General features: G+C 39.5%; 1 protein-coding gene across 1 annotated transcript in view; it reads right to left on the minus strand.

The window, feature by feature from the left end:
* The window catches only part of STAT4 (signal transducer and activator of transcription 4), a 111,929-nt gene extending 101,365 nt beyond the window's left edge, over positions 1-10,564 (minus strand). The window contains exons 1-3 of the mRNA XM_053598114.1: positions 10,460-10,564; positions 7,450-7,578; positions 6,007-6,151 (exon numbers count right to left, since the gene is read on the minus strand). Coding sequence (XP_053454089.1) covers positions 6,007-6,151; positions 7,450-7,577 — 273 coding nt within the window. The 5' untranslated portion in view covers position 7,578; positions 10,460-10,564. The remainder of the gene's footprint in view (positions 1-6,006; positions 6,152-7,449; positions 7,579-10,459) is intronic.
* Positions 10,565-18,252: the final 7,688 nt, after the last annotated feature.

An 18,252-nucleotide genomic window follows, 5' to 3' on the forward strand; every position in this document is an offset into this window, starting at 1 on the left:
AAGCTTCTGCACAGCCAAGAACACAGTAAGTAAAGCAAGCAGACAGCCCTCAGAATGGGAGAAAATATTTGCAGGTTATACCTCCAATAAAGGTCTAATAACCAGAATCCACAGAGAATTCAAACGTATTAGCAAGAAAAGAACACGTGATCCCATCTCAGGGTGGGAAAGGGACTTGAAGAGAAACTTCTCTAAAGAAGACAGATGCACAATCTACAAACACATGAAAAAAAGCTCATCATCCTTAATCATCAGAGAAATGCAAATCAAAGCTACTTTGAGATACCACCTAACCCCAGTAAGAGTAGCCCACATAACAAAATCCCAAAACCAGAGATGTTGGCGTGGATGTGGAGGAAAGGGCACACTTCTACACTGCTGGTGGGAATGCATACTAATACGTTCATTCTGGAAAGATGTTTGGAGAATACTTAGAGACCTAAAACTAGACCTTCCATTCAATCCTATAATTCCCTTGCTAGGTTTATACCCAGAAGACCAAAAATCACAATATACCAAAGACATTTGTACCAGAATGTTTATTGCAGCCCAATTCATAATTGCTAAGTCATGGAAGAAGCCCAAGTGCCCATCGACCCATGAATGGACTAGCAAATTGTGGTACATGTATACCGTGTAATATTATGCAGCCTTAAAGAAAGATGGAGACTTTACCTCTTTCATGTTTACATGGATGGAGCTGGAACATATTCTTCTTAGCAAAGTATCTCAGGAGTGGAAGAAAAAGTATCCTAAGTACTCAGCTCTGCTGTGAAGCTAAATTATAGCTTTCACATGAAGGCTATAACCCAACTATAGCACAAGACTGTGGGGAAAGGGCCAAGGAAGGGGAAGGGAGGGGGGAGGTTTTGGTGGAGGGAGGGTAATGGGTGGGGCCACATCTACGGTGCATCTTAGAATAGGTATAGGCGAAATTTACTAAATGCAGAATACAAATATCTACATACAATAACTAACAAAATGCCATGAGGGCTACGTTGAACAGTTTGATGAGAATATTTCAGATTGTATATGAAACCCGCACATTGTACCCCTCGATTGCACTAATGTACACAGCTATGATTTAATAATAAAAAAAATTATAATAAAAAAACAAACAAAAAAAGAATATGGGGAAAGGCGTAACGAAGGAGAAGGGAGTGGGGAGGTTAGGGTGGAGGGAGGGTAATGGGTGGGGCCACACCTACGGTGCATCTTAGAATAGGTATAGGCGAAACTTACCAAATGCAGAATACAAATGTCTACATTTGTAGACTACTAAGAAAATACCATGAAGGCTACATTGAACAATTTGATGAGAATATTTTGGATTGTATATGAAACCAGCACATTGTACCCCTTGATTGCACTAATGTACACAGCTATGATTTAACAATAAAAAATAAATAAAGTCATACAAAAAAACTCACATGTTTTAAACAACCCAATATTTACTGAATTCCATAAAAGATGAATTTTATCCAAAAATATTTATAACATGCCTCTTTTTTCATCGACGTATTCCTTCCTATTTATTTATTCAAAAGCAACTTATTTCACACCTACTATGTGGCTAGGCAGACTGGGCACCTGAGTTATAGCAATAAATGAAACAAAAGCCCTCCCTTCATGGGGTTCACATTGTAATGGCAAGAAGCCAAGTAAATATAGAGGCATTCAGAGGTTGATAAAAGATACAGAGAAGAGAGAAGAGTAAAGTAAGGTAAGAGATATGGGAGGTCTGGTGCAGGGGTGTGAACGAGAGAGAGAGAGAAGAGCGCCAGCGGTAGCAATCCTGCCTCCCACCTGCATATGTGTGCGTACGGAGAGATGTCGGAATGATACTCATCACATATTAATATGTATATTTCTATGCAGTAGATTTTAGATTACTATTTCATACTCTCTTCTTTGCATTTTGCTGCATTTATTTTAAAATTATATGTATACACCATTTCAATGTCTTTAAGTCACTCTATTTGAGTGAGGAAGATGTTGTAAAAGCCCAACAACAAAGGTCCTAAAATCACACTCCCAGATATTTATGCGAATGAGCTAAAATGAAAGCCTATGCAAAAACCTGCCCATACAGCCTACTTCATAATTGCCAAAAAGGGACAGACAATAAATACATTCTTACAAGGGAATATCATCCAGTGGCAAAAGGAAATGAGCTACAGCCATGAGAAGACCCAGACGAACTTTAAATTCATATTGCCAAGTGAAAGGAGCCGGTCCAAAAAGGCCACAGGTTATTCCAACTGTGTGACGTCTGGACAAGGCAAAACTATCAATAGTTGCCAGGGGTTCAGTGGGCAGGCGGGGTGTAGAGAACAGCTGAAGTAGGGACACTTTCAGGGCAGTGCAATGTTTCAGTATGATGCTGTCATGATGAGAGCATGACATATGTGCTCTCACAGCACACGTATCTGTCAAAACCCATGCAAGTGTGTAACACAGTCTTAGACTAAGCTAATAGTAATGTACCAATATCAGTTCATCAACTGTAACAACTACACCAAGGGAAGATGTTAATAATGGGGAACCTGGGAAAGGGATGGGGAGGAAGTATATGGAAACTTTCTGTATTTTTTGCTCAATTTTTCTATTAGCCCTAAACTGCTCTAAAAAATAAGTTTTTTGTGTTTTTAAGTCCAGAAATAGAGCAAAACGTTCTTGAAATATCTGGGGCAGATATTTTTAGCAACCCCTAACATAGTTCTTACTTCATGATTCAAAAACAAGTCTTTCAATGCTCCTCATATTTCAGTGGGGTAGGTACCAGTGTAATTTCCCCTTATATTTCTGAGGACACTGAGGCCAAAGATGTCTGGTCCAGGGCCACATCGCCACTAGTGGCAGAGTCAGGATTCAAGCAGTCCTTGTTCCCAGGCTTGACCTAAGTCTGTCTCCCTAGAAAGGGGCCAAGACTAGCTGAATAATGGTGCTCACTGCTTCCACCTGGGAGCTTGTTGTACTTTTATTTTAAAAGTAAGTGCTTTTATTTTATTTGTCTTTTACAACAAGCCATTCCAAATTCTTACTGGAAGTAGATGACATAAATAGTAAATCAAAATACTGAAACTAGAGAACTCAGCTGCTCTGTAAAGAACAAAAAAAAAAATCTAACTTGCACCCCCCACCCCAAGCATAATATTGTTTGTTCCTTTTTGGTATAATTTTTAAGATGGTTTGTATTTAGAATCCCAGAGGATGAAAATAGTCAAATCAGGTAAGTATGATTTTAATAGTCTTCTGAGGAATATTTTGCTTTTTTGCAAGCGAGGGGGGATCTTGTTTTGTCAAAAAGATCCATCATATCAAAAACAACACCACCACCCAGTGGGAATATGACAGGTTAAAAAGAAACATAAAATGCAGGTTTGTTTAGTTATAAAACTATAGCTGACAATTTTCTTTATCACTATTTTCTACTATGTTCTTAAAACAAATACCCAATAAGCACAGTTGATAAATAAAAATACACATACAAGAGCCCAAGAAAGAACAAGAACTTTTTTTCAACTCAAAATATTTTAAGTAATCAAATTGTTTTTGAATTTCTGGTTTGCAGCAGAACCACATTGGATACTGGAGGGAAGGAGGTCAGTTGAGACCCTGAGGTCTGGGTAGACACATCCCAAGCAGATGGAAGGGACGCAGGGTGATCCACTGATCTCACAGCCCACAGTCTGTGGAGGCTGAGAACAGGGTTTACACATGTGATGGAGCTTTCCTTGGTGTCCTGGGACCGGCACTAGCTCTGTAGGGATGTGTGGCACTGGCTCGGAGGAGGAGGGGTGGCGAAGCATTGCTGGCCATAGGATCCTCATGGAGAGGCTCAGAGTCCTTCAAAAAGTGAGCTCTGTGTATTGGGGAACAAGTAGGAGATCTACTTTACTGAGACAGGGATGTTGAGGAGCTTGAGGAAGTTTCTTGGGAAATGTCTAATCAGGAAACATGCTGACACAGAAGAGTTTGTGCTCCAGTTGACACGTGACTGGAAGATACAGCAGGTTCTTGAGCAGTGAAGTGGTGAGATAGAAGTGCTGCTTTGACAAGGTTCACCTGACAGAACTGGCTAGGAGAGAAGAGCCCCTCCTAACCTTATCTCCCTGCTCAGAACTTACTGAGGAGAGTCTGCTATTTTCCCAATCCACAGCGAGACTCCTCTACTGAAACTCTACTTTTGCCAGAATAAAAGTCTTCCTCACAATTCCAAAAGGTAAGTAATAATCATCATAGCTTACATTAAAAGACACAGGTCAGAAAGATAAAGTGATTTACCCAAAGCTACATTTTAAGGGTCAGGATTTTAACTCAGATTCTTCTTGGTTCCAAAGACCATGCATCACCCATTTGCATACACATCTCTGCTTCTCTAGCCAAGTGACTACAGGATCTTTGCTTATAGGGTAGGGGTTATAAACTCTCCTATAAAAGGCCAGATAAATATGACATGTTTATCATTTGTGAATACACATACACATTTTTGTTTTTTTAGTCTGAGTCTCACTTTGTAGAGTGCGCTGACATCACAGTTCATAGCAACCCTAAACTCTTGGGCGCAAGTGATTCTCTTGCCTCAGCTTCCTGAGTAGCTCGGACTACAGGTGCACACATATACATTTTTATTTTAGGCTCTGTCACAACTCTGCCACTGCAGTGCAAAGGAAGTCATAGACAACGCATAAGCCAATGAGCATGGCTGTGTTCCAACAGAACACAGAAATCTGAATTTCTTCTAATTTTATGTGTCAGAAATATTATTTTAGATTTTGTTGTATTATTTATTTTTGTTTTTTCTGACCACTGGAAAAAATGTAAAAGCCATAGTTAGTTATGGGTCACAGGAAGATGGGCAGTGGCCATTTGATGTGTGGATCATAGTATGTCAACCTGTTTTAGGTTTATTGATTAGAGCACCAAGCTAATGAGGCCAGCAGTAACTGTCTTATTCCTATAAGAGACAATTCTTTGTGTGCTGTGACAAATCCCATTTTGTATAAACTATTTTCCTACCTCTAACCAAGTATCTTTCATATTTGTAGGAAATTACAAGGGCAAAGAGGGCTCAGCACAGTCCAAACAATAGAAAAGGCAAAACGTATGTCCCTTTCACAAATGTAGTGATGTCAAACACATTTCTACTATAGTCTAGATAAAATTTTTTAAAGGTATTCCTTGTTAAGTTTGGGATTCTAAGAATAGTATGATGTATGTCTCATGTTACCTAATATACTGTATAGGCTCTCAGTAAATATTACAGCAGCTGGTGTTCCGAGTTTATGGCCTTAGCACTTCTGGGTCTAATTCCCTATTAGCCTGCCCTTAATTCTTTAGATCCCTGATTCGCTCACTCTCTTCATTCATTCATCCCCTTCATCAATAAAAATTGCATATCTACCATACCTCCAGCCTCCTGCTGGGGGCTGGAAATTCAAAGCTGAATACTAAAATTCAAGTCTCAAGAAGCCCATGGCTTGGGGAGAAGACAAACACAGAGAAATAGAAACACTCTAGAATATACTTACTGCCACAGTACAGATACATTCTGGGCGCTATGGAAACACAAACAGGAGAGCTTTGCCTGGGTAAAGCTTTGGAACGGGGCAGGAAAGCAAAGAACACTTTAAAAGGAAGCAAGATTTGAATCAAACGTGGACGGATACACATACCTATGATGTTTTCACTGATGATGAGAACAATAAATTGCTCCGTAAGACACAAAGGCAAGGAAGGGCTGGGGGAAAGCTATTGTCTTGCCAAGTCCCACATATACACATACCCTCCCAGGTACAGGGCACACATTGTATATTCAAAATTTCATGAAAAACAAATGTTACATAATAAAACTCAGAATAAAATTTTTCATGATAAGAGAATTCAGATTTTTCCCCTTAAACCCATTTTGAAAATAATATGAGGGTATATATGAGATTTTTAAAAACTGAATTTAAGACTCATACACACAAATATTTGGAAAAAAATAGAATGGATTCTCACCTGAAGGACTTTCCTAATTCTTTTTAAATTGTGTATCAAAAGTAGATTTTTCTCTTTGGAAACACGACCCAAATGTTCATCCAGTTGTATTAACAAGTTTTGAAGAAGAATTGTTGCCATGGTTTCATTGTTAGAAGCCGCCTCCCTAAAAAATAAAAGAGTTATTATGCAACAGGAGACAATTTAGTGAAATATTTGCTTTTTACCATACTAACTTTAAAGTGATAAATCTATTCTGCAGTCACAAGCATTTCAAAGTTTTAAAACATTTAATTGTAAATATGAAAAATATGCTCATAAAAAAGCATTAGGGAATTGAAGTCAAAATCATAATAAGATACCACATCACATCCCATTGGGATAGCTATTATTTAAAAACCAGAAAATAAGCCTTGGTGAAGATAGAAATTGGAACTCTTGTGTATTGCTGGTAGGAAGTAAAATGGTGCAGTCACTATGGAAAACTGAATGGCAGTTCCTCAAAATATTAAACATAAAATTATCATATAATCTAGCAATTCTACATCTGGGGATATACCTCAAAGAATCAGAAGCAAGGACTTGGACAGATACGTGCACACCCCCATTCATAGCAGCTTTATTAGCAATAGCCAAAAAGTGGAGGCAACTCAAATGTCCATTGGCAGATGGACTCAGCAAACAATATGCAGTATGTACACACAATAAAATATTATTCAGCTTCAAAAAGAAGAAAATTCTGATACATGCTACAAAGATGAATGAATCTTGAAAACACTAAGTGAAATAAGTCGGTCACAAAAGGATGACTATTGAGTGATTTCACTTTTATAAAGCACCTAGAGATGTCAAATTCATAAAGATAGAAAATAGAACAGTGGTTACCAGGAGCAGGGATGGGAGGAATGAGATATGACCCTTTAATGAGTACAGAGCTTTAGTTTGGGAAGGTGAAAAAGTTCTACAGATGGATGATAGCGCTGGTTGCAAAACAGTGTGAATATAATTAATTGAACAAGATTCCTAAAAACTAGTCAAAATGATAAATTTTGTGTTATGTATATTTTGCCTCAATAAGATGCTTAAAGCAATAAATAAATTATACAAAGAATAAAGCTTTGAAGACTATGAATCTTATTAAGAAAAAAGTATTTATTTACATTGAGTCTGTGATAGAGAATTGATGTCATTGATAGATTTGCTTGATGGCTTTATGAAACATAAAAAAATGTTGGAATGTTGGAAAAACAAAGCACTAGGATCATTAAGTTTTTATCTACAATGGATGAAACCAGAAAGGACAATAATTCCCCTTCTTTCAGAAGGCTGGCCAAGTCCTGGAAGAAGTTCTTTACCTGAAAAGAATGCATCTACTGAGTCAAAGTGCACCATAAAATAAATCCAAATGTCTAGAGCACAAAGCATTTGTGCATCGCCTTCTAGGGAAAATACGTTTGCTCCTACCAGTCTTGATTTTCAATCCACTGGGCCAGCAGATGTCGAATTTCCATGGGAAAGTTGTCATCGTAGAATTGGTCCACTTGCTCCAAAAACTTGATTTCTAACTGTTGGACTTGATTCCACTGAGACATGCTATAAAAGGAGTAAAATTGGAGTTTTAAAATATTGTTGATTGACGGCTGGGGCATATGATTTCTTCTTTCCTGAGAGTTCAATCAGACAATGTTATCCAATAGTAAAGTAACTGGAGAAAAATTTTTCTACTTTTATAATCACTCGACTAAAGACAGAAAAAAAGGTGCAGCAATTCCTTTATGTTTTTCTGTTAAGTCGGCCCTAATGAAGACATCAGCCTTCTTCCTTTGCCACCAGACTACATCCTTCCTTGCTCTGACATCAACTCCTGTCCACCTCCTCCAGGAAGCCTTTGGTTCTCCTTCCTAAAACACCCCACACCCTACCCAAGACTGTCGACATGACCTCGTATTCTCAATAAGCTCCTTCCCTATCCCTTGCTCCCTCTATTAGACTTGGAGCAACTGGAAGGCAAACACATTCAACATTCATCTCCTAAGACCCTCATTAGTTTCTCGTATTGTGAGAAACAACCCCCCCCCAAGCTTCTTTTATATGAAACTACCACATCTTTTTTCCTTTTTTTCTTATTTGTCTGGCTTCTAGAATTAGCTTTATGTTCCTGCCTTGTAGTCTAATATTGTCTTAGCTTCATGAAGAATTTCATGTATGCATTTTCCATGGGCTCTTTTTGTTAAAAATACTTTCAAATCAATAAATATGTCTCCCTCTGTAACGATCCACTGGGGGTGGGCAAAGCTTTCAAAGTTTACTTTTCATCTGTCTCTAGTGTGCATCTGACAATGGTTAGGAGGAAAAGCCACACTTGATACATATGTGGCAGCCTGTCATAAAATAAAAGTCTTTGTTTCCCCCACATAACCCCACTCCGGCCAAAATAGAAGCTACAGGCGTACTTCCTAACTCGGGAAAATTAATACGACCTTGGCTCCTTGAAATTACAGTATTTTATTTTTCCTATGTCAAAACTTTGATTTTTTTGTCAGCAATTCTAAGTCAAAGAAAAAAACTCTTTTACATGATTAATCACCACAGTATTTCAACATATCTTGTAGGTAGGCTAAAGCTTCCTTTTGCCTCCAGAACATCAGGGTAATAAATTTCATGTATTTCATAGATGTACCCTTCAGGTTGCAAATAAAACCATTTTGAGCACCTTTTCTCTGAGCTCCCAGTATATGATTTAAAATGTATAGAAAGAAAATTGTTGCCAATGTTTTTAGTAAAGAGAAAGCAAGTGAGAAAAGAATGTTTTATTTACATATCACTTTATGAGGACTTTCTAATTCTAGGCAATTGTAAGTGCTCAATATATGCTTGCTAAATGAAGATGAGCGGCACTCCTGATATTGCTATGAACAGGGTAGGTGAACAGTTTAATATTTGTATTAACTTTAAAAAGAAAAATCTCGAGGATCAAATAGGCAGAATGACTTCTACTTAAAGTGTGCAGCTCCTAAAGGGCAACCTGAGGTCGCCTACCAGACCCATTTGTTTTTCCATATATTGAGTGTGTATCTATTACACACAAAGTGGAACATTTGTTTCCATGCTACTATCAACATCGTCTTGCTATATCTCCATCAGTTCTTCTAACTAAAGACAACAGAGAACACAAGCTAACAATAGCGTTATAATTTTAGTCATTACTATTGTTAAATCCTGGCATGATTTGGATGAAAATCTGTTACCTACCCAAGAACTGACCTACCTTAAAGTTAGATCACTCCTGACATTATGGCAAGTGAAATAAGGTTAGACACATAAAAATAAATACTGCAGTTTTCGCTCACATGTGGAAACTAAAAAAACAACAACAACTAAAAACAGCTCATAAAAGTAGAGAGTAGAATTGTGGTTAGTAGAGGCTGGGAAGGGTGGGAGAGTGGGGTGCGGTTGGTTTACAGATAACCAATGGAAGGAATAAGCCGTAGGTTCTGTAGTATTGTGGGGTGAAATATGGTTAACAATAATTAAGTGTGTATTTTCAAAAAGCTCAGTGAGAGGAGTTTGAATATTCTCAACATAGAGAAATGATAAATGTTCCAGTTGATGGAATCCTAATTACCCTGATTTGATCATTACAAATTGTATACTTGTATCAAAATATCACTCTGTATCCCATAAATATGTCCAATTATTACGCATTCAAGAAAAGAAAAAGAGAAAGTGTTATTTATGAAAATAAACACTGCGTCAAAAGATCACTGCTAAGACCCGAACCTTCCTTTCAGAGACCTGAATTTAGGCTGAAAGGGACGAGTGAGGCATGTGTAAGGAGTGCCAGGACGTTCTTCTCAACTGCAGCCTCTGGAGACGCCTGCGGGCTAATTCTATCTCAAGAAAACTGTGTACATTGCTTCTGAAAACTGCAGTGCCTGGCGGTTCCCGTCGCACACCTGGAAGGTCCTTTAAAGGAGCATTTGGTCCCATGGTCTGGGAGCTAGTGGTGCCGCGTAGCTTACAAAGGAGATGACCTGTCCTAAAACGTCTCTGGCACTCACCGAAGCCACAGGCACTGGCTGCCTGAGCAGCAGGCTTTTCTCTGAAACCCAGTTATATCAAGCCAATGTCAGACTTGACAGGCCTGGAGAAGCCGGCTAAGAAAGCGCAGAGGCGCTCCTTCGCAGCGCTCACTGGGGACGCGCGCCTGCACAGCCGCGAGCCCCGGACCCCGCTCAGACCTGCTGGGCGCGGGAGGGCGCCGGCCTTCCAGGCAGCTCCACGGGGACACCCGCTCTCTAGAGCATCTGGAAGCGCAGAGCACAACTCTCCTTTTCCCTAATTACTCCTCCTTAGAGAGGTGAGAGTGTAGCAACTGCCCAAACGCCAAGAGAAAGCAAAGTTTCAGCAGCGCCCTGCATAAGCATTTCCTCCTTGGGAGAGGCCACGCCAAAGTGTGGTCTGCCCTCCTTACCTGCTCGCTCTCAGCCCAGGTCCCAGGCAGTGCTCAAGTCCAAAACCAGAATCGCCCCTCACTGGCCCTAGGACCACGCCGCTGACGCCATCCTCAATGGGGGATTTGCATTTCTCCTCCCACTTGAGGCTTTCCTGTACGTCAGTGTTGGAGGCTCTGGGACTTTACTCAGGTCTGTTCCCACCCACTCTCTATTCTACAAGTGCTGGGCTGGCAGGGCGCCCTCTTCCCTCTTAAGTCTAACAGCCACTCCTGCCACGGCAGGTGGCCCAAGGATGCCAGGAGAAAGAGGGGCAGGACACACACTGACTTTCTTGGGTGGTTTCTTCAGACAATTCAAGATCCCTGGCAATGTCAACGTCTCTGGAAGTAAAGTCTTCAGTTTCCTGTCTCCCTCTCAGACTCCACTGGGCCTGGGGAGCCAGCCCCTGGGGTAGAAGAATGGGTAGCCAGGATCGAACACCAAACTCCTAGACTTCACTGGGCTCCAATTCCAGCAGGGTCTGCTGGCCCAGAGGAGGGCAGCTTCAGCCAGAGGTCAGGGCCAAACCTGGGTAGGCCTCTCTGATGCCCAGCCTCCTCCTACTCTCCAGGAGAGCTCTGCCCCTGGTTGCTATGGTGCGTTCTTCTCCCTTTGTGACTTGGGTCTGTTCTAGAATCAGAGGGTTGGACGAAGCTTTGGTCCCGTGTGATTCTAAATCGTCTTTCGTATTTGAACAGACTGAGGCCCAGAGAGGGAACAAAGTTACTCAATGAGTCAGCCACTGAAACGGGATAGAGGTGTTTCTATTCCTACCACAGTGGTCTTTCCATCTCATCTCCTTGGAGCCTAATGTTAACTCCTTGAGTCATAGAGTACTATAAATATTCAGTAAATTAAATTCAAAGCCAGGCAGACAGATTGAAAGAAAAGCAAAAAGCATCACTCAGTCTGATTACGCACATGCCGAAAACCACAGCCCAAGGTCAAAGGCCTGCCAAGGTCAAAGGCCTGTTTCACTCTCACCCTGAATAGCCATCACATAGGTGCACCCCATCAATTCTCCTCCTCTCCCAGGTGACATTATTGCCATGTACTTAAATTTGCCACTTTCCCCCGAAATAAATGAATCAGTCCCAAAATCTCACTTCCTATATCACTCTAAATTTCCTGATCAGGTAGGCCTGGTCCTGGTTGCCTGGCCACTGGGCAATTTCCAGGGGCTAATATTGCTTTGTGTTCACATGAAAACATGCTGAATTCAGGCTATGTCATGAGCTACTTGTCTGGTTTTCTTCTGGGAAAGTAGTCATTGCTTATAGGAAAAAGTCCAAATTTTTGGCACTCAAATTTCTGTATAGTTTGGTCTCCACCTACCCAAGAAACTTTTCCCCCTTACAGGATGGGGATGTGATGCAACACAAACCAGCCTGTGATGCAACACAAACCAGCCTCCTCTACTGCCCAGATTAACCTCTCTTGCTTCACTATTGAGGCTCTCTTCTACTGGAATGTCCTCTCCCAACCTATCTACTTACGGAAATCCTACAGTTCTCAGGGAAGACTTCACCGATCTGAAGTCTGAATCCATAGCAACTTTTCCCTGCTCTGAATTTGTATCACACTTCCTATCAAACCAGCACTGTCCAAGAGAAGTAAAACACAAGCCTCATATGCAATTTTAAATTTTCTAATGGTCTCATTAAAAAGGAAAAAAGGAACAGATGAAATTAATTTTAATATTATAAATAACCCAATATACACAAGAATATTATCATAGCATAGAATCAACATAAAAGTTATTCGATACTAAATCTCTGAGGTCTGGTACATATTAGTATTTATGGGACATCTCAATTCAGACTAGCCACACGTGGCTAGTAGCTCCCACATTGGACAGCACTGATGTAGACTCTCATTTAGAGTTTTCACTTCCTGCCTTACCGTGTTACTCATACTGGTTTTACTTGTCCTTATCATCATCGGATTCAGTTGCTGAGGGCCTGCTGTACAAGGCAGAGGGTTTATTGTTGTCCTCCTCCTTTTAAGAGCCTCACCTTGGGACTCCTGCAGCAGTTCTCAAACAGTCTGGTCTCAAGACACTCTTTTTCTTTTAATTGTTGAAAATTAAAATTGTTGTGTATTATTGTTCTGCATGAAATTTTTATGTACTGTATTAAAACATAAATATGCAAAAAGGTTTAAATATTTCTTCATTTAAAATTACAATAATAAACCTGTTATGTGTGAAAATAAACATGTTTTGTGAAAAACAGGTCTATCTTCCAATACAGAAAGTTAGTGAGAAGAATAGCTTTGATTTACTTTTTTTTTTTTTGAGACAGACTCTCACTCTGTTGCCCCAGGCTAGAGTGCCATGGCATCAGCTTAGCTCACAGCAAGCTTAAACTCTTGGGTTCAAGTGATCTTCCTGTTTCAGCCTCCTGAGAAACTGGGAATACAGGTGCCCAAGTTATTATGCCTGGGCTAATTATTCTATTTTTGGTAGAGATGAAGTCTCGTTCCTGCTTAGACTGGTCTCAAAGCAGTTCTGAGTTCTGAGTTCAAGTAACACTCCCACTTCAGCCTTCCAGAGTGCTAGGATTACAGGCATAAACCATTGAGCTTGTCCTGATTTACACTCTTTTTAAGATTTCCTTAATGCCTGGGTTGAGTGAGAAGACAGTTGGATTCTCATATCTGTATCTTCATTCAATCTGTTGTAAAATATTATTTTGGTTGAAATATTTGAAGAAAATCTGAACTAATATAGCTATGTATAATGGCCTTTTCAGATTATGTAGTTATTTTTCTTTGATGCCACACTAAAATTTAACAAATGATAATTTCTTATGGGCTGGTTGGATTGTGAAATATGAAACCTTATAAATAAACTTTCTGCATACTGCACCATTAAAATTATTTGTTGCATAATGTTTCAAATAGAATTTTTACCTACATATGATTTTGCAATGTCAGACATTAGTCATTTGAAAAATATTTGTCCACTGAATTATACAGATTTTCTAAATGCTGACATATTTTTTCACACAGTATCATAAATTCACATAAGTTATCACAGATTTTATCAGAAAAGCACTTTAAAGTTTGGGAAGCTGTCAAGCTCATGGTGATGCATATAAGTTCTCCAAATTCTAATTTTTGCTTGAAAGCTCTAATCCTATTATTGGCAAAAGATATTGTCAGTTGTTTTCCTTGAAGTGACAGGCTTATTTGGGCAACTTGAACAACCACACAAGTGCTTTGCCTTGAAAAGATCAGCATACTTTAGCATACATGTACTTCACACTTCATCACACAGAGTATTAAAATACACGTACTCAGGGTCTGGAATTTAATCAAATTAATAGTTTTTACTGCTTCAACAAAAATGTTTTAAATCAAATAGGCATTTTTAAAATTTTATTTTAAAATAACTACTAGTATAATTTGGCACTGCCACCTTGCTTCAAGACACCAACAGTTTTACTCATCATTGCTTTGGTACCATTTGAGCAAATGTCAACAGAGTGAAAAGGTAAAAACTGTATTAGTAGAGGTAGAAAAATAGTTTAACCTTGGAGTCCCCCTGAAAAGGTCTTAAGGAATATCCCAAGGGATCTGTAGATAACACTTTGAAATCTTCTGCTCTGTTTGCCACAGGCTGGCCACTGCGATCAGTCTATCCAGAGGTGCATATCATGAGGGACTCTTAAAGAGTATCTGCTGTGAACCTTTCTCTCCCTTTCTATTTAATTAACAGAGCCAGACATCTAGAAAAGGACATCTCTTATCCACTGTGTTTCTCTTTCTTAGAATCTAAGTCTAAATAAAAAATCCTCAATTTCTTGGCTCTGTACTAGCTCTAGCCTCACCAGTCCCTCAGAGACAAACAAGGATAAAAAGAAAAAAAAGCTAAAGTAAAACAAAGAAATAAACAAATCAAATGCTAAAATAAAATCCCTGAAAAGTTTTCCAAACTCAAACCTCCCCATTCTTGTCTCCCCTCTAAATGCCCCCCTATTTACTTTGGTGATAAGCCCATGAGCCCTATACCTAATTTTTGATTGCACCACCCTAAAAGAGAATCCCAGAATAAAGACTTTCAGAAAAGTAGATTCTATCTTTATTGTGCTAATTTCCAGCAGGACAAAATTGGATAACTTATCTACCTTTTCTGAGCCCCAAACTCTCTGTCTATAAAAATGGGGTCATATATCCCATTAAATTGCTGGGAGGATTTAAGGATCTAATGTAAGACATATAATAAAGAAAAAGGCTTAATCAATACCTGTGAGCATCAGAATAATAGTGCAGTTGGTAGAAGTTTGGACATCACTGGTTTAGGCCTCCACCCTCCCTTCCCTGCTCATGGTACAGATGACGAGATGAAGAGAGGCTGGGGAGACAGGCAGGGTCACATCTGCAAATCACAGCCAGCTCTTTTGATGGCACCGTGGCCAACTAGAGCTGCTTATGTTGGAGACAGAGAGAGAGAGGAAGGGAGGGCTTATCACTCTTGCTGCTGTGAGAGAGGTCGGCTCCATCTTCTCCCACTTCGTGGACAAACAACGTAAACATTACGGCTTTTCGTTTTTGCCGTAGCACCTAATTGCTCCCCTCCGAGCTCCTCTCTTTTGCGTCCTAAGGAAACTGGGGTCAGCTGGACTTGGACGCGGGACAGACACTCTTCACATAGGAATGCGCCTTGAATCCGCGGTAGCACATGCTAGTATCAAAAGAGCGGAGCGGGGAGGATGGTTGGGCCAGACGTCCCTGCATGATGAGTCTCGCCGGCTCATCAGGGTGCAGGTTGCTCAAGCTCCGTCGGGACAGGGCCGGTCCCTTGTGAAAGGCTTTACCTTCTCTGTCAGGTTTCTCTGGCCCGGTTCCCAAGGACTGCGCTCCCTCTACTGCCAGCTTGGGAGCATTGCAACTTACATAGCATTCAACGTTCTTTCAACAGAAGCGTTTTTCCACTCTACAGCCATAGCAGAGAGGGTGCTGAGAACTTCTCACGCGCTGTTTTCCCTAATCCTCAAAGTTAGTTCCCAAAATCATCGGTTCTGCCATCGTTGTCGTATCTCCAGTTGATGGATAAGGAGACAGTGAGGCTCATGGTAGGGAAGGCGGGGGTTCAGGACTCAAACCCAGAACTGTGTAACTCCAGGAACAATACTAGTAACAGTTCTGCTTTGATAAAAATCTTATCTGCTCTTGTGAGTAAAGCAGTAAATTGCCCAGAGAACTATGAAAGAAATAACTTTAATGATTTAAATGTGAATCCCCACATAGAAAGGATCATTGCATAGTTTATTGATTGGAGATGGTGCAGATCCTCTGACTCTCCAGCTTTCCCTGGGACCTATGGACCGTAGCCATGCATTTAAAAGTCCCCAATGTGTCAGCATGGTGGACCCATTGTCAAAGGACTTCCAAAACATTCAGTGAGTTAAATGGATCTGTAGCATCTGTTTGTATTATTCTATAAGGTGACTGTTTCTGTTGAGCCACAAATTCAAAAACAGGATAGGATATTTGAATTGTAGACTTCCCCAAAATTTCTGTTTGGTCAATTAAATAGTCCATAACCACTTTATCATATTTTATGTATTTGTCTGCATATTGGTCTCTCTCAGCAGTGAATATCAAGGCAGTCTGGACTAAATGCTATTTTTCTTCATGTTCCAGGGTCCACTCAATGCCTGGCACACAGTAGGTGCCCCAGAGGTGTTTACTGCAGACAGAGAAGGGCTGGTGGTGAGCTCTGTGGTCACGTCTGTTCTCTCTGACCAAGGCTTTCTGGGGATTTGCCTCATCTAGGCCTTTCATTCCCACCAAAGTTGTCATGCTTCTTAATAATTTACAATGACAGCTTATAAGTTTATAAATAGTTATATGAAGTTGGTAGAATGATTACATGTACATCAACTCTATCCAAACACCAAGTTGAAGAGGTCAGAGGAAAAAGTCTTTCCATTTCTTTCTTTCCCTTTCTCTCCTCCTCTCCCCTCACCTTTCCTCTCCTTTTCTACTCTCTCCCCTCCTCTTCTATTGTCTCCTGTCTCTTACTTTTTCTCTCTGTCTCTGTCTCAAATATATTTGGGAGAGAATGAACCATCTTGCTTAGGTAAAATACTCTGGGGTTAAGCTGCTTGGGGATGTAGGAGAAAGTGAAAAATACAGCTCAAAGATTCCATTTAAAGACACAAGTAGAAACTTGGGAAATGAAGAGAAAAGAGAAAGAGAAAAAGAAAAATATAAAAGGAATAGAGTTGGGGGATACATGGTGAAAGAAAAAGAATCTGGTACAAAACTTGGGGAAAAAATGGGGGTCAGTGAAACATTTCTGGCGGTGTGGTCTAATGCCCCATTACCAAGTATTGGGTTTTCCCCCCTCCACTGCACACCTCTTCCACCTCTCCAGGCTTCATGAATGATCAGTACGGTTTCTAGTCATGCACCGTGGTGTAAAGGTGTGCACCTATAGTTCCAGCTACTCAGAAGGCTAAGGCAGGATGGTCACTTGAGCTCGAATCCAGCCTGCACAACATAGTGAAACTGTGGGGGGTTTTTATGGTATTATCGAAGGAAATGAAAGGAAGGAACATAAAAAAGCAGGAGTGTTTATCTTTCCATTTATTTAGGTCTTCTTTGATTGCTTTCATCATTTTTTTGCATATAAATCCTACACATATTTTATTAGATATATGCCAAATACTTCTTTTGTGGTCTGATTGTAAGTAACATTTCTTAAAATTTCAAATTTCAATTGTTCATTGTAATTAACTTTTTATACAGAGTGGCCATAAAGTTCAGGTGAAATTTTGAATTGTCACAGAATTGTCATTGGCATTGTATTCTGTGACCTTGGTAAACTCCTCTGTTAGTTCCCAAAGTTTTTTTGTAAATTCATTGAGATTGTCTACATACACAATCATATCATCTGTGAATAAAAATGACTCTATTTTTTCCTTTTCAATCTGTATGGTTTTTAATTTATTTTTCTTGCCTTTTTGCATTAGCTAGTACTTACGCAACGTTTAGTAGGCGTGCTAAGAAAGGATGTCCTTGTCTTGTTCCTGATTTGGGGAGGAAAGTATTTAGTCTTTCATCATTACATATAATGTTAGCTGTAAGCCTTTTGTATACATACTTTATTAGGTGAAAAAACTTCTATTTCTAGGTTGTCTTTTTCTTTGAGAATATTGTCATGTTGAATTTTGTCAAATGAGTTTTTTTTTACATCTGTTGATATAATCATTTTTTGCTGTTTAGTTAATATAATGAATTACATTAATTACCAAATGTTAAACTAGTCTTGCATTTCTGGAATAAATCTCACTGGGTTGTGGTGTATTATCCTTTGTACATGTTGCCAGATTTCATTTGCTATAATTTTAAAGGGATTTTGGCGTCAACTTTCATGAGAGATATTGATCTATGGTTTTCTTATAATGCCCGTAATTGATTTTGTTATTAGGGTAATGCTGGTCTCAGAGTGAGTTAGAAAAGTATTTCCTCATCTTTAATTGTCTGTAAGAGATTTTTTTAGAATTGGTATTATTTTTCCTGAAATGTTTGAAAGAATTCACCATTGAAGTAATCCCAGCTTGGAGTTTTCTTAGTGGGAAATTTTATTAACTACAAATTCAATTTATCAGTTATAGGACTATTTTGGTTTCCAGATCTCTCCTGAGTGAACTTTGACATCTTATGTATTTCCATTAGAAAGAATTTAGAATTTATCCATTACATTTAAGCTGTTATTATAGAAATAAAGTTGTTTATATTCTTTGCTATTCCTAGAATA

This window comes from Nycticebus coucang, chromosome 7, assembly GCF_027406575.1.
Source record: "Nycticebus coucang isolate mNycCou1 chromosome 7, mNycCou1.pri, whole genome shotgun sequence".
NCBI classification, from domain to species: Eukaryota; Metazoa; Chordata; class Mammalia; order Primates; family Lorisidae; genus Nycticebus; species Nycticebus coucang.